We start from the raw sequence: 17179 nt of genomic DNA on the forward strand, positions 1-17179 counted from the left end.
ATATTACTGAGCTTTGAGGTAGAATATTTAGCTGATCAATGCTAACACCCAGGGTCAGGACTAAATCTAGGGTATGATTACAGTAATGTGTGGGTCCAGTTACGTTTTGTATAATGCCAACAGAATCTAAAATTGATACAAACGCCTTTGTTAATGGATCGTCTGCTTTTTCAAAGTGAATATTAAAATCTCCTACTATTATAACTTTGTCACTGCACACTGCCAAGTCTGCAGAAAAATTACTGAATTCTTTTAAAAATTCAGAGTAGGGCCCTGGAGGCCTATAAATATTAATCAGTGAGAAAACATTTTTATTTGTGGCCGGATTTGATATATTAATGTAGATAAGCTCAAAAGAAGTGAAGGTGTTACAGTGTTTTTGAATAATCTCTAGTGTATTCTGATAGATTATACATACTCCACCTCCTCTGCCTGATAATCTAGGGCTATGTACATATTTATAGCCTGTGGGGGTGGCTTCATTTAGAGCTATATATTGATCAGGTCTAATCCAGGTTTCGGTGAGGCAGAAAACATCTAGTTTCTGATCACATATAATTTCATTCACGATCACTGCTTTTGAGGATAGTGATCTAATGTTAAGTAGACCGAGCTTTAGGTCTGAGGTGCTGCTGTTATCGTTGAAATGAGAGATTTTAACACTGATTAAATGATTAAAACGAGCTGATCTAGATGTTCTATGTTTGGGTTTAATTCGGGGCACAGACACAGTCTCAATACAGTGAAACCTGGGTGACTCCTCAAAGCAGCTCGCAGACGGTCGGTTTAGCCTGTCTGTCTGCGGCCTGGTCTCGGCTCTGGATTGTCAGCAGCCTTTTACACTCCTCTGCCGACTAACTAGCAGACTATGCGCTATGCTGCACGAAAGTAAGGCAGCACCCTCCCGCGTGGGGTGGACACCATCCCTACCTAAAAAACCAGGCTTGCCCTCAAACTTTAACCAATTATCTATGAAGCCCACATGATTTTCGGAACACCACTTGGACATCCAGCGGTTCAGCGCTGTGAGTCGGCTGTAGGACTCAGCGCCGCGCCTCATTGGGATGGGACCAGAGCAAATTACGGCATCGGACATCGTCTGGGCCAGTTTAACCACCTCTTTAATATTAACCTTTGTAACTTCTGACTGCCGCAGACGGATATCATTGGCCCCTACATGAATCACTATCCTCGAATATCTCCTGTTTGCTAGCCGCTTAAGGTTGCCGCTAATGTCCGGCGCTCTGGCTCCCGGTAAACAGCTAACAGTCACTGCTGGAGCCCCTAAAGGACTAGCTATCTTCACGTGTCGAACAATAGAGTCTCCTATTACCAGAGTACTGTGAACAGGCTCCTCAGCGGGTGTTTCGCTGAGCGGGGCAAACCTGTTTGACACGCGAATCGGGGGGGGGAGCGTGGTGTTCCGGTGGGCTAGCTTCGGCCTTTGCGCTAGCATTAGCCTTAGCTTTCCGGCTATGCCGCCGAGACGTCACCCATTCGCCCCGCTGTGAGGGCTCTAACGCCGGAGTGGGGGGGGTGCTAGCTCTCCCTGAGGCAACGGGGGGCAACTCTTGCTCTCTATCCTTCAGTAACCCCATGATGCACACCTCTAACCGGTCCATCTTTTCCACCAGAGAGCTAACTAACTCACATTTAGTGCAAACACTATCATTATCACTAGCGGTGGGAAAAGGGTCTAGACTAAACATGCCACACTTCTCACACTCAAAAAGTCCAGCAACAGCCATAATAAAATACAAACTTACCGCTTTCAGCTGATTTAGGCACTGAAATAAAGTTGTTGTTGTGGGGTACTCCGCTTTTTTAATAAACCTGTGGACTGTAAACACAATCTAAAAGCAGTTACGAGGAAAAGCGCTAGAAAGTGATAGAAAGCAGAAAGAACAAGCTAAACACGGAGACAGTTATTCCTCCAAGGACCGGGTCTGGAGTAAGGATTTCCCACCTGACAAATGACAAATGTATTTCATACTATCAACCTGCAAGTGTTTTATTTAATTATTCTAAAAACTCTGTGTAACCCCTTAACAAATCCTTAAGGATAGTGATTTTACTTTTACTTCTCTGTATCTTACCCCCTGTTATTATGGCAATGCAAGGAACCTCTAGTGTTGCAGCAGATATTAGGAATGATAGATTAAGGAATGATACAAATTTGTATGGTTCTCCAGGCAACATGGCTGTGATCCACAGGAATGCATTAATTTAGTGAAAGAGAGACACTTATTCTGAAGTAAAAGGGAGTATCGAAACAGCTGTGTAGGGAGCGCCTCAAGGACGAGCTTTGCGTCTTCTTTTTAATTTACTCCCATCTTTGTGTTTAGGCTCTGCTTATTAACTGGTGCCTCCCTCAGTAGTCCCTCAGAGACAGTCAGACAAGGAATTTGTGAGGTATCTTATGGGTGTTGGATGGGTGTTGGTGCAGTTTGGAACTGTTCAGGTTAGCAACCAAGTTCATATTAACCTATAGCATGCAGTTACGGTTGATGTTCCTTTTTTCTTACTTTCTTACCTTACCTTCTGTTCCTATCTTGCCCACATCTGACCTTGTGCTCTATTTTAGAAACTTCTCTCTCTTTCTTTTCTCTACATTACTGTGGAAATTGTGCATGGTTAGTTTGCCAAGAAAGCCACACCACAATCTGTCTCTGCTTGTTTTGGCTTAAGTTAAAACAAACAGTGGAGCAGATGAGCTCATATGTTTGCCTGTATTTTGGTTATTGTATCCTTTGAATTGAAGAATTAAAATGAAACCTTTAATAAAGGTATTAAAGTATAAACCAGATTTTGAACATACGTTATATTATTTTAAAGATAGTGACTAAGAAGGCAGTTTAAGGTAAGCACACTGATATCCCTCTGAATCATCTTGTTGAAATGTATATATATTTTTGTTTGTTTGTTTGTTAAGCTGTTTAAGCTGTTTGTTAAAAAAGTATAAATTTTACTGATGCCCTATAATGGTAATAAGCATACAACAATAACAGACATACAGAACAGACCACTGCCATAAAAGAGTAAGCAATAGCATTTAAGAAGGTGATCAAATTAAGGTCCAAATAAATGCCCAGTCCCAGGATTTACAAACAGAACATTGCACCGTACATCACGCATCACATCTCCACTGGCTTGTCTTCACTGGCTTGTCTTCACTGGCATAGAATTGTAAGAGGCACCAATGTAATGTTAGCTAGCTTGGGAGATGTCATTTGATACATTAAGGACACAGTAGAAACACAGAGAACACAGTTTTATATATATATATATATAAAAAACCACACATATAGAGTATCCCAAGATGGTGCATGTTTATTCAAATCAAAGAGAAGAAAAGTTTCCCAGTTCCTATCAGCATACATTTTAAATCATTCACCTAACCCCACCCCCAACTCCCAGGGCAATAGCAAAAGCCTGAGCAGCTGAACATACTCGCTAGCCAATCAGCACTTAGAAGCCTGCTTGCTGTTCATCTTTGTCATGTCTACCCCAAACATATTATTTAGATTTATATCTAAAGGTTCTCCTCCAGTTCTTAGCAATTATGTATGAATGAAAACAATGGCAGCACATTATTCAAAAATGTACACTTGAAGAAAAATTATGTTAGACAGAAAGAGGGGAAATGAGTGAAAGAAAGAGGGCACAAATACAGGAAGAAATGAGAGAAAGTTCAGCAGCAGAGTAGGCCTTTGTTTAGCTGGACCTGCATGATTTCTACTCAGTTGAACATCTCTTTCATTTCATTAAATGATCATTCATTAGTGTGTGGGGTACACAGACACAAGCTTGGCAACAAAAGCAGACAGAAAGAGGCCGGCCTGAGAGTCTAATCTGTTCCTTTACACACACACTACACAACTTATACACAGGAACTCTCTGGCAAAACCTATCAAGTTGACACAGTTAAAATGCAGTGTCAAAGTGTAAAGAATGTGTTCAAAAAATTATGAAAAAACTTTCAATCAAAATCGACTGATAATAAAAACAACAAAATATCTTCTACTTATAGCCACTAATATAGATATAACTTTTTCACTATTATTCAATGAGATACAAGCGAGAAATAAATATCTAAGTACAACACGCTGTAAGAAATTCAACCCTTCCGATCTTTAGACATTTTGAGCAAAACTATAATTATCTAATTCTCTGCTTATAGTCATTGTGTTCTGAGACTGATTTAATTTTTTAAACACTTTACAAACCACCAAAGCTATCCCCAGTGTATTCCTTCTGAACTATCTTAATATTTACCACTGATTCTAAGGCTATGGGATTTTTAAATCTCTTGGATGAGATGAGATAAGTATCAATAATGTTTCAGTGTCTTACATTAAGGTTTCTGATCACTACTGTATGTTCTTTGATGCTAAGCACATCCAGTCACAAAATAGAGAGAATATTTCAGAACATGCCTCACTCTGTATATCTGTGTAATACACATTCATTGTTAAATGAATGGTCGATGCCTTAGATAGCACCCAAAAAGACATATTAGGACAATGTTTCACCAGTAAGTAAAAATATACCATGCTATAAATACATATAAATATATATCTGGAGAAGTTAGGTTTGCAATCAAATCACAGTACAGAGACTGCATTAACCAAAATAGTCAACGATCTGAGAATCTTAGTGCTGCTGCAAACAAGGTCTCAGTTCTCCTTATGTTAGATTTAAGTATTTATCACTATTGACCACAGAATTGTAATAACATGACTAGAATACTAGTTTGGTATGTTACAGGGAGACAATTGTATGGTGACCATGTTTCAAAGAAATATGACTTATCTTATGTTGCAGCTGTTGGTCCCCTTCTTTTTATTATGTATGCTTATGTATGCCACCACTGGATAATATAATCAGTGAGCACCATTCATTTCCATAGCCCTGGTTACCTGTCTATCTGCAATTAATCAATGGAAGAGCAACAATTTTCTAAAACTTAATAGGGAAAGGTAGAATATTAGTTGGCCCTAAGGCCAAAAGAGATGCAGAGTCATTAAAGCAAAGGGGAAATTTGGGGTTTGAGTTTAAATTGCATATTAAGAAATATTGCCATGTTCATTTGTTTTTAACTGCAACAATATTTTTGTTTTAAGTAGACTGGACTGCAATATTTACTGGTCTTCCAAAAACATAAATTGAGAAACTACAAGCTAATTCAGAACTGCCAGAGTTTGAATAGGCAAAATCATGAAGAGAGAAAGCATAGCACTCCAGATCTGGCTACACTGCACTTCCTGTATCTTTTAGAACTGATTTTAAGAATCTTCTACTTGTACATAAAGTTCTTTGATATATCTTTGATGTATCAAAGGTGTTATATAAATCAAGATTCAAGAGTTTACTGTCATATGCAGAGCAGAAACAAGCAGTTACACTGTACAATGAATTTCTTACTTTGCAGTTCCTCCATTTACTGACAGTCTTATAAATATCAATATTAAAAGAGATAAACAAAATAATAATAATATTATAATAATAATGATAAAAAACTAAGTACACTTAGTAAAGAAAGTTAAAGAATGCAGTACAGAGTAGAGTTGCATGTGCATGTGTAAAGTGCATTGTAAACAGTAAACAGTATTAGTCCAACAGTACCAGCGATATACAATATGTAGTGGGCAGATATTAATGGGTTCATGTCAGAGTTCAGCCAGTTCAGAGTGGAAGGTGGAGGAGGTGTTTACAAGCCTGACGTGGACAGAAACTGTTAGTCAGTCTGCCTGTCCTGTAGCGTCGGCCCGATGGTAAGAGCGTGAAGGGGCTGATAATGCTATTAACCCTAGTCCTGTAGATGTCCTGCAGTGAGGTGAAGGCTGGAAGCCTTCCTGTCTTGAGCGGTACAGTTTCCGTACCAGACCGTGATGGAGCTGGTAAGAACGACCTCGAACATACTCCTGTAGAAGTTGCTGAGAATTTTGGCTGACATGCCAAATTTCCTCAACCTTCTCAGAAAATACAATTGCTGCTGGGACTTCCGAACGATGTGGTGCATGTTGTGTGATTAGTTGAGATTGTCACTAATGTGAACGGTGAGGAAAGTTTTCACCCACTCCACCTCTGTCTCACCTATGTAGAGGGGTGTGTGTAGCTCCTGCCTCCTCCTCGGATCAACAATCATTTCCCTAGTCTTGTCTATATTCAAGGAAAGATTGTTGTCATGACACCAGTTCACCAGCTTAGCAATCCTGCTCCTGTACGCTGTCCCATCCCTACCAGTGATCAGTCTGATGCCTGTAGTATCATTAGCAAATTTGATGATACTGGTGTTGATCTGGGAGGCCACACAGTCATACGTGAAGAGTGCCCAGCACACAGCCCTGGATGTGCAGCTGCCAATTCTGACTGACTGGGGTCTGTCCAACAGGAAGTTCAGCACCCAGTTGCAGAGAGTGGGTGTCAGTCCGAGGGTGAGGAACATTTCTGGGAGTTTGGTTGGAATGACCATGTTGAATGCTGAACTGTAGTTGATAAACAGCATTCTCATATATGTGGAGCGGGCACGTAGCCAGAGGTGTCAAGTAATGAAGTACAAATACTTTGTTACCTTACTTATCTATACTTTACTGGAGTAATTATTTTTCAGACGACTTTTTACCTCTATCCTTATATTTTTACGCAATTATCTGTACTTTCTACTCCCTACATTTCAAAAATAGTCTCGTTATCTCGATTTCATTTTGGTTTGTTTTTATTGTCTTTGTCCAAAATAAACAACAACAACAACAAAAAAACAATACAGAAATTACAACTTTCGGTGTGAATTTGATTATGGTTGGATGTGAAGTATAAACATATACCATTCTAACACCTTATTGGTTTATAAGCGATTATAAGTATGTAGCCTAATATGAAGGACTCAAGAGAACTCGAGTAAAATGTCCCAACTAAGCACCCCATTATTATTCCAATTAAGGTTATTGATAACAACTTTTTGCACCATTACAATACTTATAGGCAACCACACAGATACAAACTCAGGGCAGAGCCGCACTCTGTGTACAAACAGAAGTAGCTAGGGAGGCAGCTGCCTGACTTGAAAACGAGGCTAACCTAACCTGAAAAAGCAGAGACTGCCTAGAACTGGGGTCGCCTGGGAACATGAGTAGGAAGCGCATGTACCTCACTTGTCTCTAGAATAACACTGAGAATACTCCTGACAGATTCCTGGAGATTAAATTCATGGCCTCGAGTGGCCATAGTAGAGCTCCTTAAATACTCCCAGTCCCAGGTGCAACACATGAACAGACAATTAACAGAGAATGAACACAAATGAATCGCAATGAACATAAACAACCCGGAAGTGAAACGGAAGTCCTTATTTGGGCCTGAGGGCGGCTCATGATCGCCCTGGGGGAGGGCGCAATAACGAGGGCCTGACAGGTCTAAGCTTTTTTGTTTGTTTGTTTGTTTGTTTTCAGCAGAGTGCATACATTTTACATTTCTACAGATTCATATTTACAGATTCATAAAGAAAACAATTCTTATACATATTGTGATTGGCAAATATTCTGATTATGATAATGATCACAGAAGCTGGTTCTACACAAATATACACAAATATATAAACTCCTATCTAAAACTGGTCATAATGTATACTGTCCACCCAGGGAAATGGCTCCTCTGATTTGTAATTGCATCATCATTCACTGATTTAACAGCTAAATTGCATTTACTCTGTTATCACAACGACAATGCATCACCCTTACTGTCACAGCAGCCAACAAGGCCAGTGACAAATATGAAAGGCCTCTTCTATTCAGAATGTAATATATAACGATGTAGCTCTAAATGATGCATTGTATGCCTACAATTCACTGGATAGCTGGGCAGCTCTTTGATAGAGTGTACTGTCAAGATTCACAATGGACATTCTGATGTAGACAATGTACATGATGAAATGAGTTACGGCACATTAGAAATGGCTTTCATTAATTGTTTATTAGCATGTAAGCAAAAAAGCTATTCATGGACTATGTTCATGGACTAAACAAATGTTGTTAATGGAAATAATTTTACATATATAATGCATATTTACGTTAATAATAAGATATCCTATTTTGTGAGTTCAGAGTTTCAGCTGTTTCAGGTTTTATTACCATGTGAACAAATGTGTAAGCAAATTGAGATTTAAAAAGAGATAACAAAAGCAAAGCAAAGTTTACTTTGTTCAGTTAATACATTTTTATTTTGGGCTTAAAAATTGCTTGTTAGCTACATTAGCCTCATTTTTATGATATGATATGGTTATGTTAGTTTTCCAGTTTCATCTTCTTCATTGAAACACATAGGTTCACCTACCTTTTATAGTCTATATTCTGGATGTTTACACAATGGGCTCAATAAAAACATGAACAGTATGGTCTGTTATTAATTAGACAGAGGTAGATTGTGTGTCTATAACTGTGATTTAGATAACAATCAGACTACATTTTATAAGTAATATTTGCGGAAATTTAAAGCGTACAACAGTGTACAACTTCAACTACAACTTGCATTCATTAATATTTATTTGTCTATTGTCATAATGTCAGTTTCTCATGTCATCCATTCTTAATACAACTCCTGATGGAGTTTGGGTTTGGGGGGGTAATAAAATTGTGGGAATCATTTTGAAGCAGTGTATTGTGATTTCCTGACATAACTCTCAAAAAACAATATCAAATATCAGTACTTTATTGTCAAATACTTGATATGTTAAACATATGCAGCACATACCATGAGTTTAGAGACTTGTGAAAAGTGCTAATCCGTACAGCCACAGCTGCAAACTCACTGCTGTGGGCTACAATGCAATGAAAATGCCTAGGGACTTATAACAGTGTCTCATATTTCATATATTCCTAATCAAAATGTAAGTTTAGATTTAACAAGATTAAACAAATCTGTAATCATTCCATTTAAATTCAGCTCAGCACAGCATTTACATTATTTATACAAAAGTCAACAAATAAATATTATTTCTTTTTGCAATTCTTTTTCTTATGTTTACTGAGGTTAAGGTTAAGGTTAGGTTACAAATAGTTTTATTACATATAAATATTTACATCTATATAATACAAAATAGGATAAGGAGGATGAGGGCCTGTTGGCACCAAAGTTAAAGACTGCCTGGCATTTCTTATTTATTTATTTTTATTTTGAATTATATGTTTTGGAGCTTGTTTCTAAAAAAAAACACATATCACGTTACAATATTCTTGTTCTCCTCTTTTGCAGCTGTGGTACCTCATGTGTGCAACCTGCACAGTACTGTAAGAAACTGGCAATTATTCTGTATAACAATTATTCTGTATAACTAAATCTGCATCAATATTACTGACCCACAGCATAATAAAAAGCTCATAACCGAAGCTGAAAATACTTGGCAGGGTTTTAAAAGATCTCAGTGTCTTCCTCTCCTGACCAACATTTGGACAGCATTGAGCACATAGAAACCATTATCTCCATGACAACAGGCCCTGCCATCTAGGTGAATGAAAACACAGACTGTGCTTTAAAGCCTACAGTCTTGACCAATGTACTATATGTCATCGGCACAATGCACGAAAACATAAAGGTTTTTGATTGGTTCTTTATTAAGACATATGATTATAAGAAATAGTCTTTAATCATCTGGACCTTTATATTATGTGAAGGTTCTTTAACTTTAGGCATTTTAAACTCACGCATCTCACTTACACTGGTTCTTAAATTAACCTTAGACGTAAAGGAGCTAATAGTGTTTCTTTCATTCCAAAACTTTTTTTGACCCTTTAGTTTTAGTTTTAGTTTTGTTCTGCTGGTCCAAACACTGTTTTGAGGACACCATAGTCTTCCTCACCCAACTTTCTCCCTGCCCAGTTTACTGTAATTTAGTAAATTGTACCCTTCACTTTGTCCATAAATACTATTCTGTTTGTTTTCATCTTATGGTAGGATGGAGTGTATTTCAAACTGATAAGTGTCAGCTTGGTTAGCAATGGATATGGCTAAGGAGTTTGAAACCTAAAAATCTGGATATGGGATCCCTTCCGACATTCATCTGTACTCATATTAGGGTGAGTTGATTCTGAACAGACATACCTTTATGCTAGGCTAAAATCTACCCATGTATCCTTTGGCTAAGGAATGGCAATTCCCAAGTGACAACCAGTCCATTACAGACATGACAGGTTCAAGTCAGAGCCAGCAGTATTATTCACCTATTTGTTTAGATTAAAACTACCATGGCCATGTTTTGCTAATGAAGTGATACTAATAGCATTGCTAGCGCTACACCCTAAAACACTTTTACAATTCAAAACAACAGCAATGTAATATCATTAAAGTAACACTGGGTTATTCTTAAACAAAAAATGATTCTCAATACACTAAATACGTAATAATATAAATGTAAATAAATGTCTGGCATGGGTATGGTGGAAGGCATTTAAGTTAAATTAAGGACTCATTGGTAAGGTAGCATGTAGAAAGAGAAAGTAATTTTGTAATTTTTGTTTAAATAATATAAAAAACAATAGGCAAGACAAACATAAAGGAATTAGTTAAAGTAATGTTGCAAGTGCTCAAAAAATAAATATTAACTGAGGTGGGTGTAAGGGAAGGAGAGGTTGCTTGGAGCTATAGTTCTGATTACATTCCATGTGTACATTGTGGTTGAACTGGGGGGTCTCTGAGTGGGGGCAGTAGCATTGGAAGCTTTTGTTTCCCTAAGCACAGTGAGACTGGTGTTGGTTTACAGAGGGTCTGGGGAACCCATAAAAGGAGCTTAGCCTATTGTTATAGCACTGTTAGCATGCATTATACTGTTTGCATGAATCTAAGAAGCCCATTGCAAATCTCTCTCTCCTTATTGTAATAAATGCAGAAGTACTTTCCAACTAACAGCTCAGTTACGACTTTCATCTGCGTTTCATTTTTGTACAGTGTACAAAATGAGGAAATGAGGAATACGTGCTCAGCTGTTCGTTGCTGCGGTAAGATTAATATACGTGTCCAAGGAGAGAGTGTGTTCCTGCTCATCCTACAGGTGACATAGTAGACTCGAGTAAACTGTCACTCTGAGAACATTAATGGTGCGGGTGCTTAGATTGCATACCTGAGACTCAGCTTGAGGGTTGAAGATATGTGACACTGAGAAAACACAAAATGTTTTTTTTTTCATATTAAATGATAAATTGCTTAAAATCCAACTAAATTAGACAACAGAAAGAGACTCAAAAGGAAGTATGCCCTTTTACCCACATCAAGAAATCCAGATGCCAAATTTAATGTCCCCAGGCCTAGACTCACCAAACCCTTGTCTTGGTTTATAGTGATGGGAGTATTTATTTAAAATTACTAACTGGGTTCTTAGGACTACTCATACAAAACTATACGTAGCATCTGTAAACTAACAGCTGTACAGGATTGAGTATTGGATGAACTTGGCTTAACCAGACTCATTCATCTGAAGCATTAGTGCTTTTTTAAAAATATTTTTCTGCCCTGTTTTCTGTCAATAAGCATGATCCAAATGTCTGTACTGGTGGTTTGTTGTCTAAACTACATTCAGTATACTCTGCATGTTATTAACAACAGCGTTTCTTGATCTGTGCTTCTATTCTATATTCTGTTGTAGTAAAAAGCACTTTCAGTAAATGTTACTTATGACTCTGACTTTCATATGACTCTCATTTCTACTTTGTTCATACACACCTTTGGATATAATTTGATAGATTGATCAGGAATTGATATTAGTCAAGATATTTGTACTGAAAAAGTTGAATGACATCCAGCCCTATGATTACTAGTCCAAAGTGAAGTCAACTGAAGCATTAAAGGGAATTGGGAAGGGAACTGGCCAAGAAGTTAGAAAAAAAGAAAATATCTGCTCTTATGTTCATGCTCACAGGCCCACAGGCCTATCCACTAGAACTTTAGCATATAACTTGCTAGTGACCCACTGATTTTCTTTTTGAAAGAAAAATGCCTATGTCTCTGTCATAAGAATATCTTGCATCTCCAAAATGCTTATCTTAACTTTAATGTATTTTAATTAAACAAGACACTTTCACGTAAACCATTTTGTGGTTTTATTTTGCGATTCATGGGAAGTCACCAGTGCTCTTAAGCACAATTATAGCATTTCTCAAAACATTGATTAATTGAAAAACTGTATTCAACTGCCATCCCCACTCCTATGTATGATGTAGCCTTAACCACAAATTGCAATGAGAGGTGCACATTTGGTCATATCAGTCTATATTCAGTGGTTATTTTCCCATGAACAAAAAGTTCTTTCCATATTCCAGTGAGCGGAAACTGGGACAGCCAGTCGCTGGGCATTGGAATTTATACTGTGATCTGCTATCTACAAAGCCATTATTTCAGTGGAGACTTGGGCGTATTTTCCCCCTTCCAAAAAGGCACAAGACTCTCTAGATGTGAAGTGTGACTGTGGGGCTGTTCTGGGTCAATGAATACAGAGGGGATGTTAGGCTTGTTCTTTTTTCATCCACCATGTAGAAATGTGGTGAAAACAACAAAAATGTTCCCCTTTTCCCCACACTATCAATTCCCTTTATGCTTATAATTCAGAGAGTTTTGACATTTAAATGTGTATAATAGGAGTTGTAATGTTGTGCTTTCTTATATATATATATATATATATATATATATATATATATATATATATATATATATATATATATAAAGATGATCTAAGGAGTAGTCTTAGCCTTATCTAGACTGTTGTGTGAGGGCAGCGCTGTTCTAATCAGAGTGTCTGTGGGAGGTCAGGAGCCTCTGTTCTCACCTCAGTGCCTCAGTGTGTCTGTCAACTCAACTAATGTTTATCGTTGGTAGACACACTGTGAGCTTCATCTACATAGTCTTAACCAAGCTAAAACATGAACGCTTGTAAATATTGTTAAAATGTATTTTTATGCACACATGTTCATTTGAATAACTTTCAATTCAAGCAGGGGGCAATGAGAGACAAACTCAAGAGCTTCAAACAAAATAACAAAATTCATAATATAACTCAAAAAGTATCCAAAAGTAAGAATGCTAGGTACTAGGTCTCTACACTACTCTTTGCATAGTGTGAGTCATTTGTCTCTTCACAGTTTTGCAATATCTTCTTTTGCTTCCGAATTGGACACATTTAATGTTTGTAGGGAGGCTTGGAAGGTGTTCAAATCATATGTTGACGAAGTAAGTGCCAAGTCTTCTGACCTTTTGCACACTCAATATTTCAACTTTGAAATGTCACTCAACAGGGTAGAATGCATACCACCAAGTGCAGTATATTCCGTAGACTGCACCGGAGAATGCACTTATGATTCAGAGATACTAAAACAATCATAAGCTTACAATGAAGATTTAACAGAGGAACCAACAGACAAAAAATCTGTGTTGTAAGCCATAAACCAAATATAAACTCCAAGTGTTCAAACCTTAGGGGCCTCCCTGTTTCCCAGGCAGCAGTCAAGCCTAGTCTTGGACACCATTTTTTTTATAATAGAGAATTTTCATTCAGAATAATGTGTAGTCCAGGACTAAACTGGGAACCCGACCAAAGGTTTCACATTTTCTCATAACTACATAGCTTACACATTACTTTTAATAATTTGGAGTTGTTTCTGAATAATATGTCACAAGCGTAATACATAATTATTAAGCCTGTAATATAAGGATTGTGTGGGCTACATACTGAATGTTGGACATTATGGACCATTAGGAAAATAAGTTCAGAGTGTAAGGTATCTTCCAAAAATAGGTTAGAAATTTGTGTAGCTGGCATTCAGGATGCTTATTAAACAAAATAGCAGAAGATTTGAAATGGACATAATAATAGCCACTTTCTGGATAAACAATTGCTTTATTTGTATTTCCTTGAAAGTTACAAAGTGAAGAAAGAACAGCAACAGGAGACACACAGAGATAGACACAAAATGATAAATCTTGTCATTATCAATTTGACAATGCCAAGGCATATTATTTATCTCAGCCATTCAGTATCAGTTAGTCTATTTCTAGGTGCAGCAGTGGATTACACAGTGGTGAATGACTTGGAGGGGGGGAGTTGTGTGTGAACGTTGCAGTGTGTGGGTGTACATAGAGAGATAGAACGAGAGAGAACAAGAAGAAGAAGAAGAGCGAGAGAGCGCACTGTGTGCTTACTATATTGGAGGGAACGCTTTCCTATGGAGTGTGATAGAGAGAGCACGTCTTTGTAACCCGTTTTTACTGGGATCGAGTGAGAGAAGAAAGAAGAAGTAAAAATGGCTCCCAGCGCTCTGCACTTGTTCCTATTAGCAATTTACGCCGTTCAGTCGGGCTGTGGATTTAACATTGACGTGCGTTTTCCGGTCATCAAGGAGGGAAAGACCAAGGGCAGTTTCTTTGGTTTTTCCGTGGCGCAACATAAACAGACTGAAAATGCAAAGAAGTACTTGTGAGTAGCTTTTTGTACCTTCCTTTAGTATTACTCTCCTTTGGACGGTTGACAAGCAAAGCAGGTAGTAGTTACGCAGGTAAAATAACGCTGTGTGTTGTGAGGAGAGTCAGGAACTAAAATTGCTAAAACTGCCATTCATTCATTTCGCGCATTTGATTTAGCATAGCGTATTTAAATCAGACTGCAGTCTATATTTTCTGCAATAATCTTGCTTCTACGTGCTACTTTCCCCTCAGCACCTGCAGGAAAGCATAGCTAGCTTGTTTCCACTTTTTTGTCCGTTTCTCACTGTGCGCAAGCTGCTCTCCTCAGATGAGGTAAACCGACTGTGGGCTGTTAATGCATATGGTTGACTATCCACACCAGTAAAAATACTGTTTAAGTCGCTTTAAGCTTGTTTGGTTTACACGCAAATAGTCTAATCAGTCTAACGTTGCTTTCTATTTTGCTCCATAGGTGACCACTTTAACCTTGTGTTTGAAAAACGAGTCTCCTCCTCCTCCGCTCTGACGAACATGCAGGAAAAATACGATATATTTTTGATTACGTATGTCGTGTTTATGTTAGAGCAGTTATTTTGAAAAAAAAAAAAAAAAAAAGAATCATCACGTTTAGGGACTATGAGAAGTGGGCGTTGCATTTGGGTTTGTTAATAAACTACATTCTCTAGAAGTAGTCGCGCCATTCATTTTCTGTCAGCGTGGTAATACATTAAAAGCTGTGCAGTGCGTAGGCTTAATGAAAAGTAACTGCAGGCACCAGCATTGGCTGACAGAAACCTGGAATGTGGAGATGCTACTCTGAGACGGTCTGGGATTCTGCCGTAGGGCACAAAACAGTAAATGTAACTGTGGGGGAGTGTAGGTAAATTGAGCTAGTGTTGGGTCACATTCAAAAGAAAGCCAAGGCCTGAGGATATATTACTTGGAGTCAATATGTTGAGAAGCACACCAATAATATTTTATTAGACTTACCAGCTGGCCTTTCGTTGAAGTTGGCACATGGGTCTACAAAACAGAACCAGTAAATCCCTAGTCATTTATTTTCTCTTACACTGCTTAAGGTATTGGTGACGTTTAATTTGCTTTAATGATGCAGTTCATTGCAGTGTGTTGCACAGTTTAAGAGAAAAACTTAATGTCAACAAATGCTGACGTTGCCTAGTTTCCTTTATTCATCATTTCATTACATGATGTTGGAAGAGCTTTGGCTTCTATGTTAAATTACAGTAGAATAACTTACATTGTTCCTGCAAAATCACATACATTCAACTCTTTGTGTGGTTGGGTGTTCTTGAAGCACCTGCAAACCCCTACCTTTTACACTGTGCCCTTATTTGGTATTTCCTGTTGAGCTGAAGCTATCATCATTCAACATCTGCACCCGCCTAGGACACTTCAAAGGACAGTGGTATTTAACAAAGGCCATAATTTTCTTGCTGGCATTGCTTTAAACATAATCTGTATAGTGCTGATTTCAGCTTCTACATAAGCAACAGAAAGACATCAAATAATTCTGAATGAGCAGCTAGTAAACCTTCAATGTGAGTGCTTCAATGTGATTTGTAAAAAACAAAAACAACAAAAAAAAAACATAGTTAAGAGGAGCATTGGATAGGAGGAACCTCGATTTACACTGCCATTATTTTAAAAGCTTGCCCCTGAAGAACAACCTCGTAAGGTGCTTCACAGGCCAGTAAATTGACTACATGCACCAGAATACTTAAATGTCAGACAATAAACAGACAGTGTACCATGTTGGATATCATTTTGCATAGACCACAAAACATTGCCAGTGCACCAGATTAACTTTTTTGTCCATTGCGCAGGACTTTGTAGTCTGATGAGGACACTGTCCAGACATTACCCTTGCTGTTACATATCCTGAATGTGTTAATGTGGAATGTGTTAACTCACGTTGCTGTATGCCCAATAGGGGGAGGGATCCTAGTCTGGTGTATGTGTCTTCTGTGTTTGTCTGATTTATATAGCAAACCTCAGTTTTTGTGCAAGCTCACCACAGAGATGCAATATCCAGCCTGAAAGCATTTAGCTGTTATTTGAGGAGTTTCAGCATGGCATTTCAGAAATTCAGAAAAAAGGTTTGACATCTAGCATGTGCACAGAACTCATTATTGGGGCCATGAGGGAAAAAGTAGAAGACATCATTTAGAGATAAAATATGTCTTTTCAAAAAACTGTATTTTAAGCAACAGTTGAACATGAACAAATATAATTGAGACAAAGGTACCCTGCTGCTGTGCATTAGTGGACATATACTTGTTTGCTTAACACAAGGTTTGAACCTACTAATTTTAGAATGGTCGTGTCAGTTTAGACTCTGGATCTCAGCTTTTTACACCTTCCCCACCTGGTTGTTGGCCTGTGGAGGGTCTGCAGGTTCTTTGTATGTTCTTGGCCAGTAAAGCAGGCACTGGGGCTGTTGTCTGGCCTTTTATTGGCTCTTTCAGCCCCCTGACCCTGAGGAATGTGGGGAATGCTTCATCTTTGCCTGCTCAGAGGACCTGCCAGGTTGCAGGTTGGGACAGGCCTGGGAGAGAGAGCTTGGGAACCTGCTACCATACAAACATCCTGAGTCTTGAAGGATTTGTGCCATATTAGAGGTCTCCACACACATGTATGCATGCACACACACACATACACACTCATACCATGTTCGCTATTTTCGGCACAGTCATACTAGCGTAGAAGAAAGGGTTTATTAAAC

The 17179-nt window shown here is 38.2% G+C and overlaps 1 protein-coding gene across 3 annotated transcripts in view; it reads left to right on the forward strand.

The window, feature by feature from the left end:
- The first annotated feature begins 14075 nt into the window (after window positions 1–14075).
- itga3b (integrin, alpha 3b) overlaps window positions 14076–17179 on the forward strand; it is a 36115-nt gene continuing 33011 nt past the window's right edge. For all 3 annotated transcript variants that reach the window (XR_011978253.1, XM_072668073.1, XM_072668074.1), the window contains exon 1: window positions 14076–14449. Coding sequence is in view for 2 of the 3 variants with exons in the window: in XM_072668073.1 (XP_072524174.1) it covers window positions 14277–14449 (173 nt within the window). In the remaining variant the exon portion in view is untranslated. The remainder of the gene's footprint in view (window positions 14450–17179) is intronic.

Source organism: Salminus brasiliensis, chromosome 22, assembly GCF_030463535.1.
Source record: "Salminus brasiliensis chromosome 22, fSalBra1.hap2, whole genome shotgun sequence".
Taxonomy (NCBI): domain Eukaryota; kingdom Metazoa; phylum Chordata; class Actinopteri; order Characiformes; family Bryconidae; genus Salminus; species Salminus brasiliensis.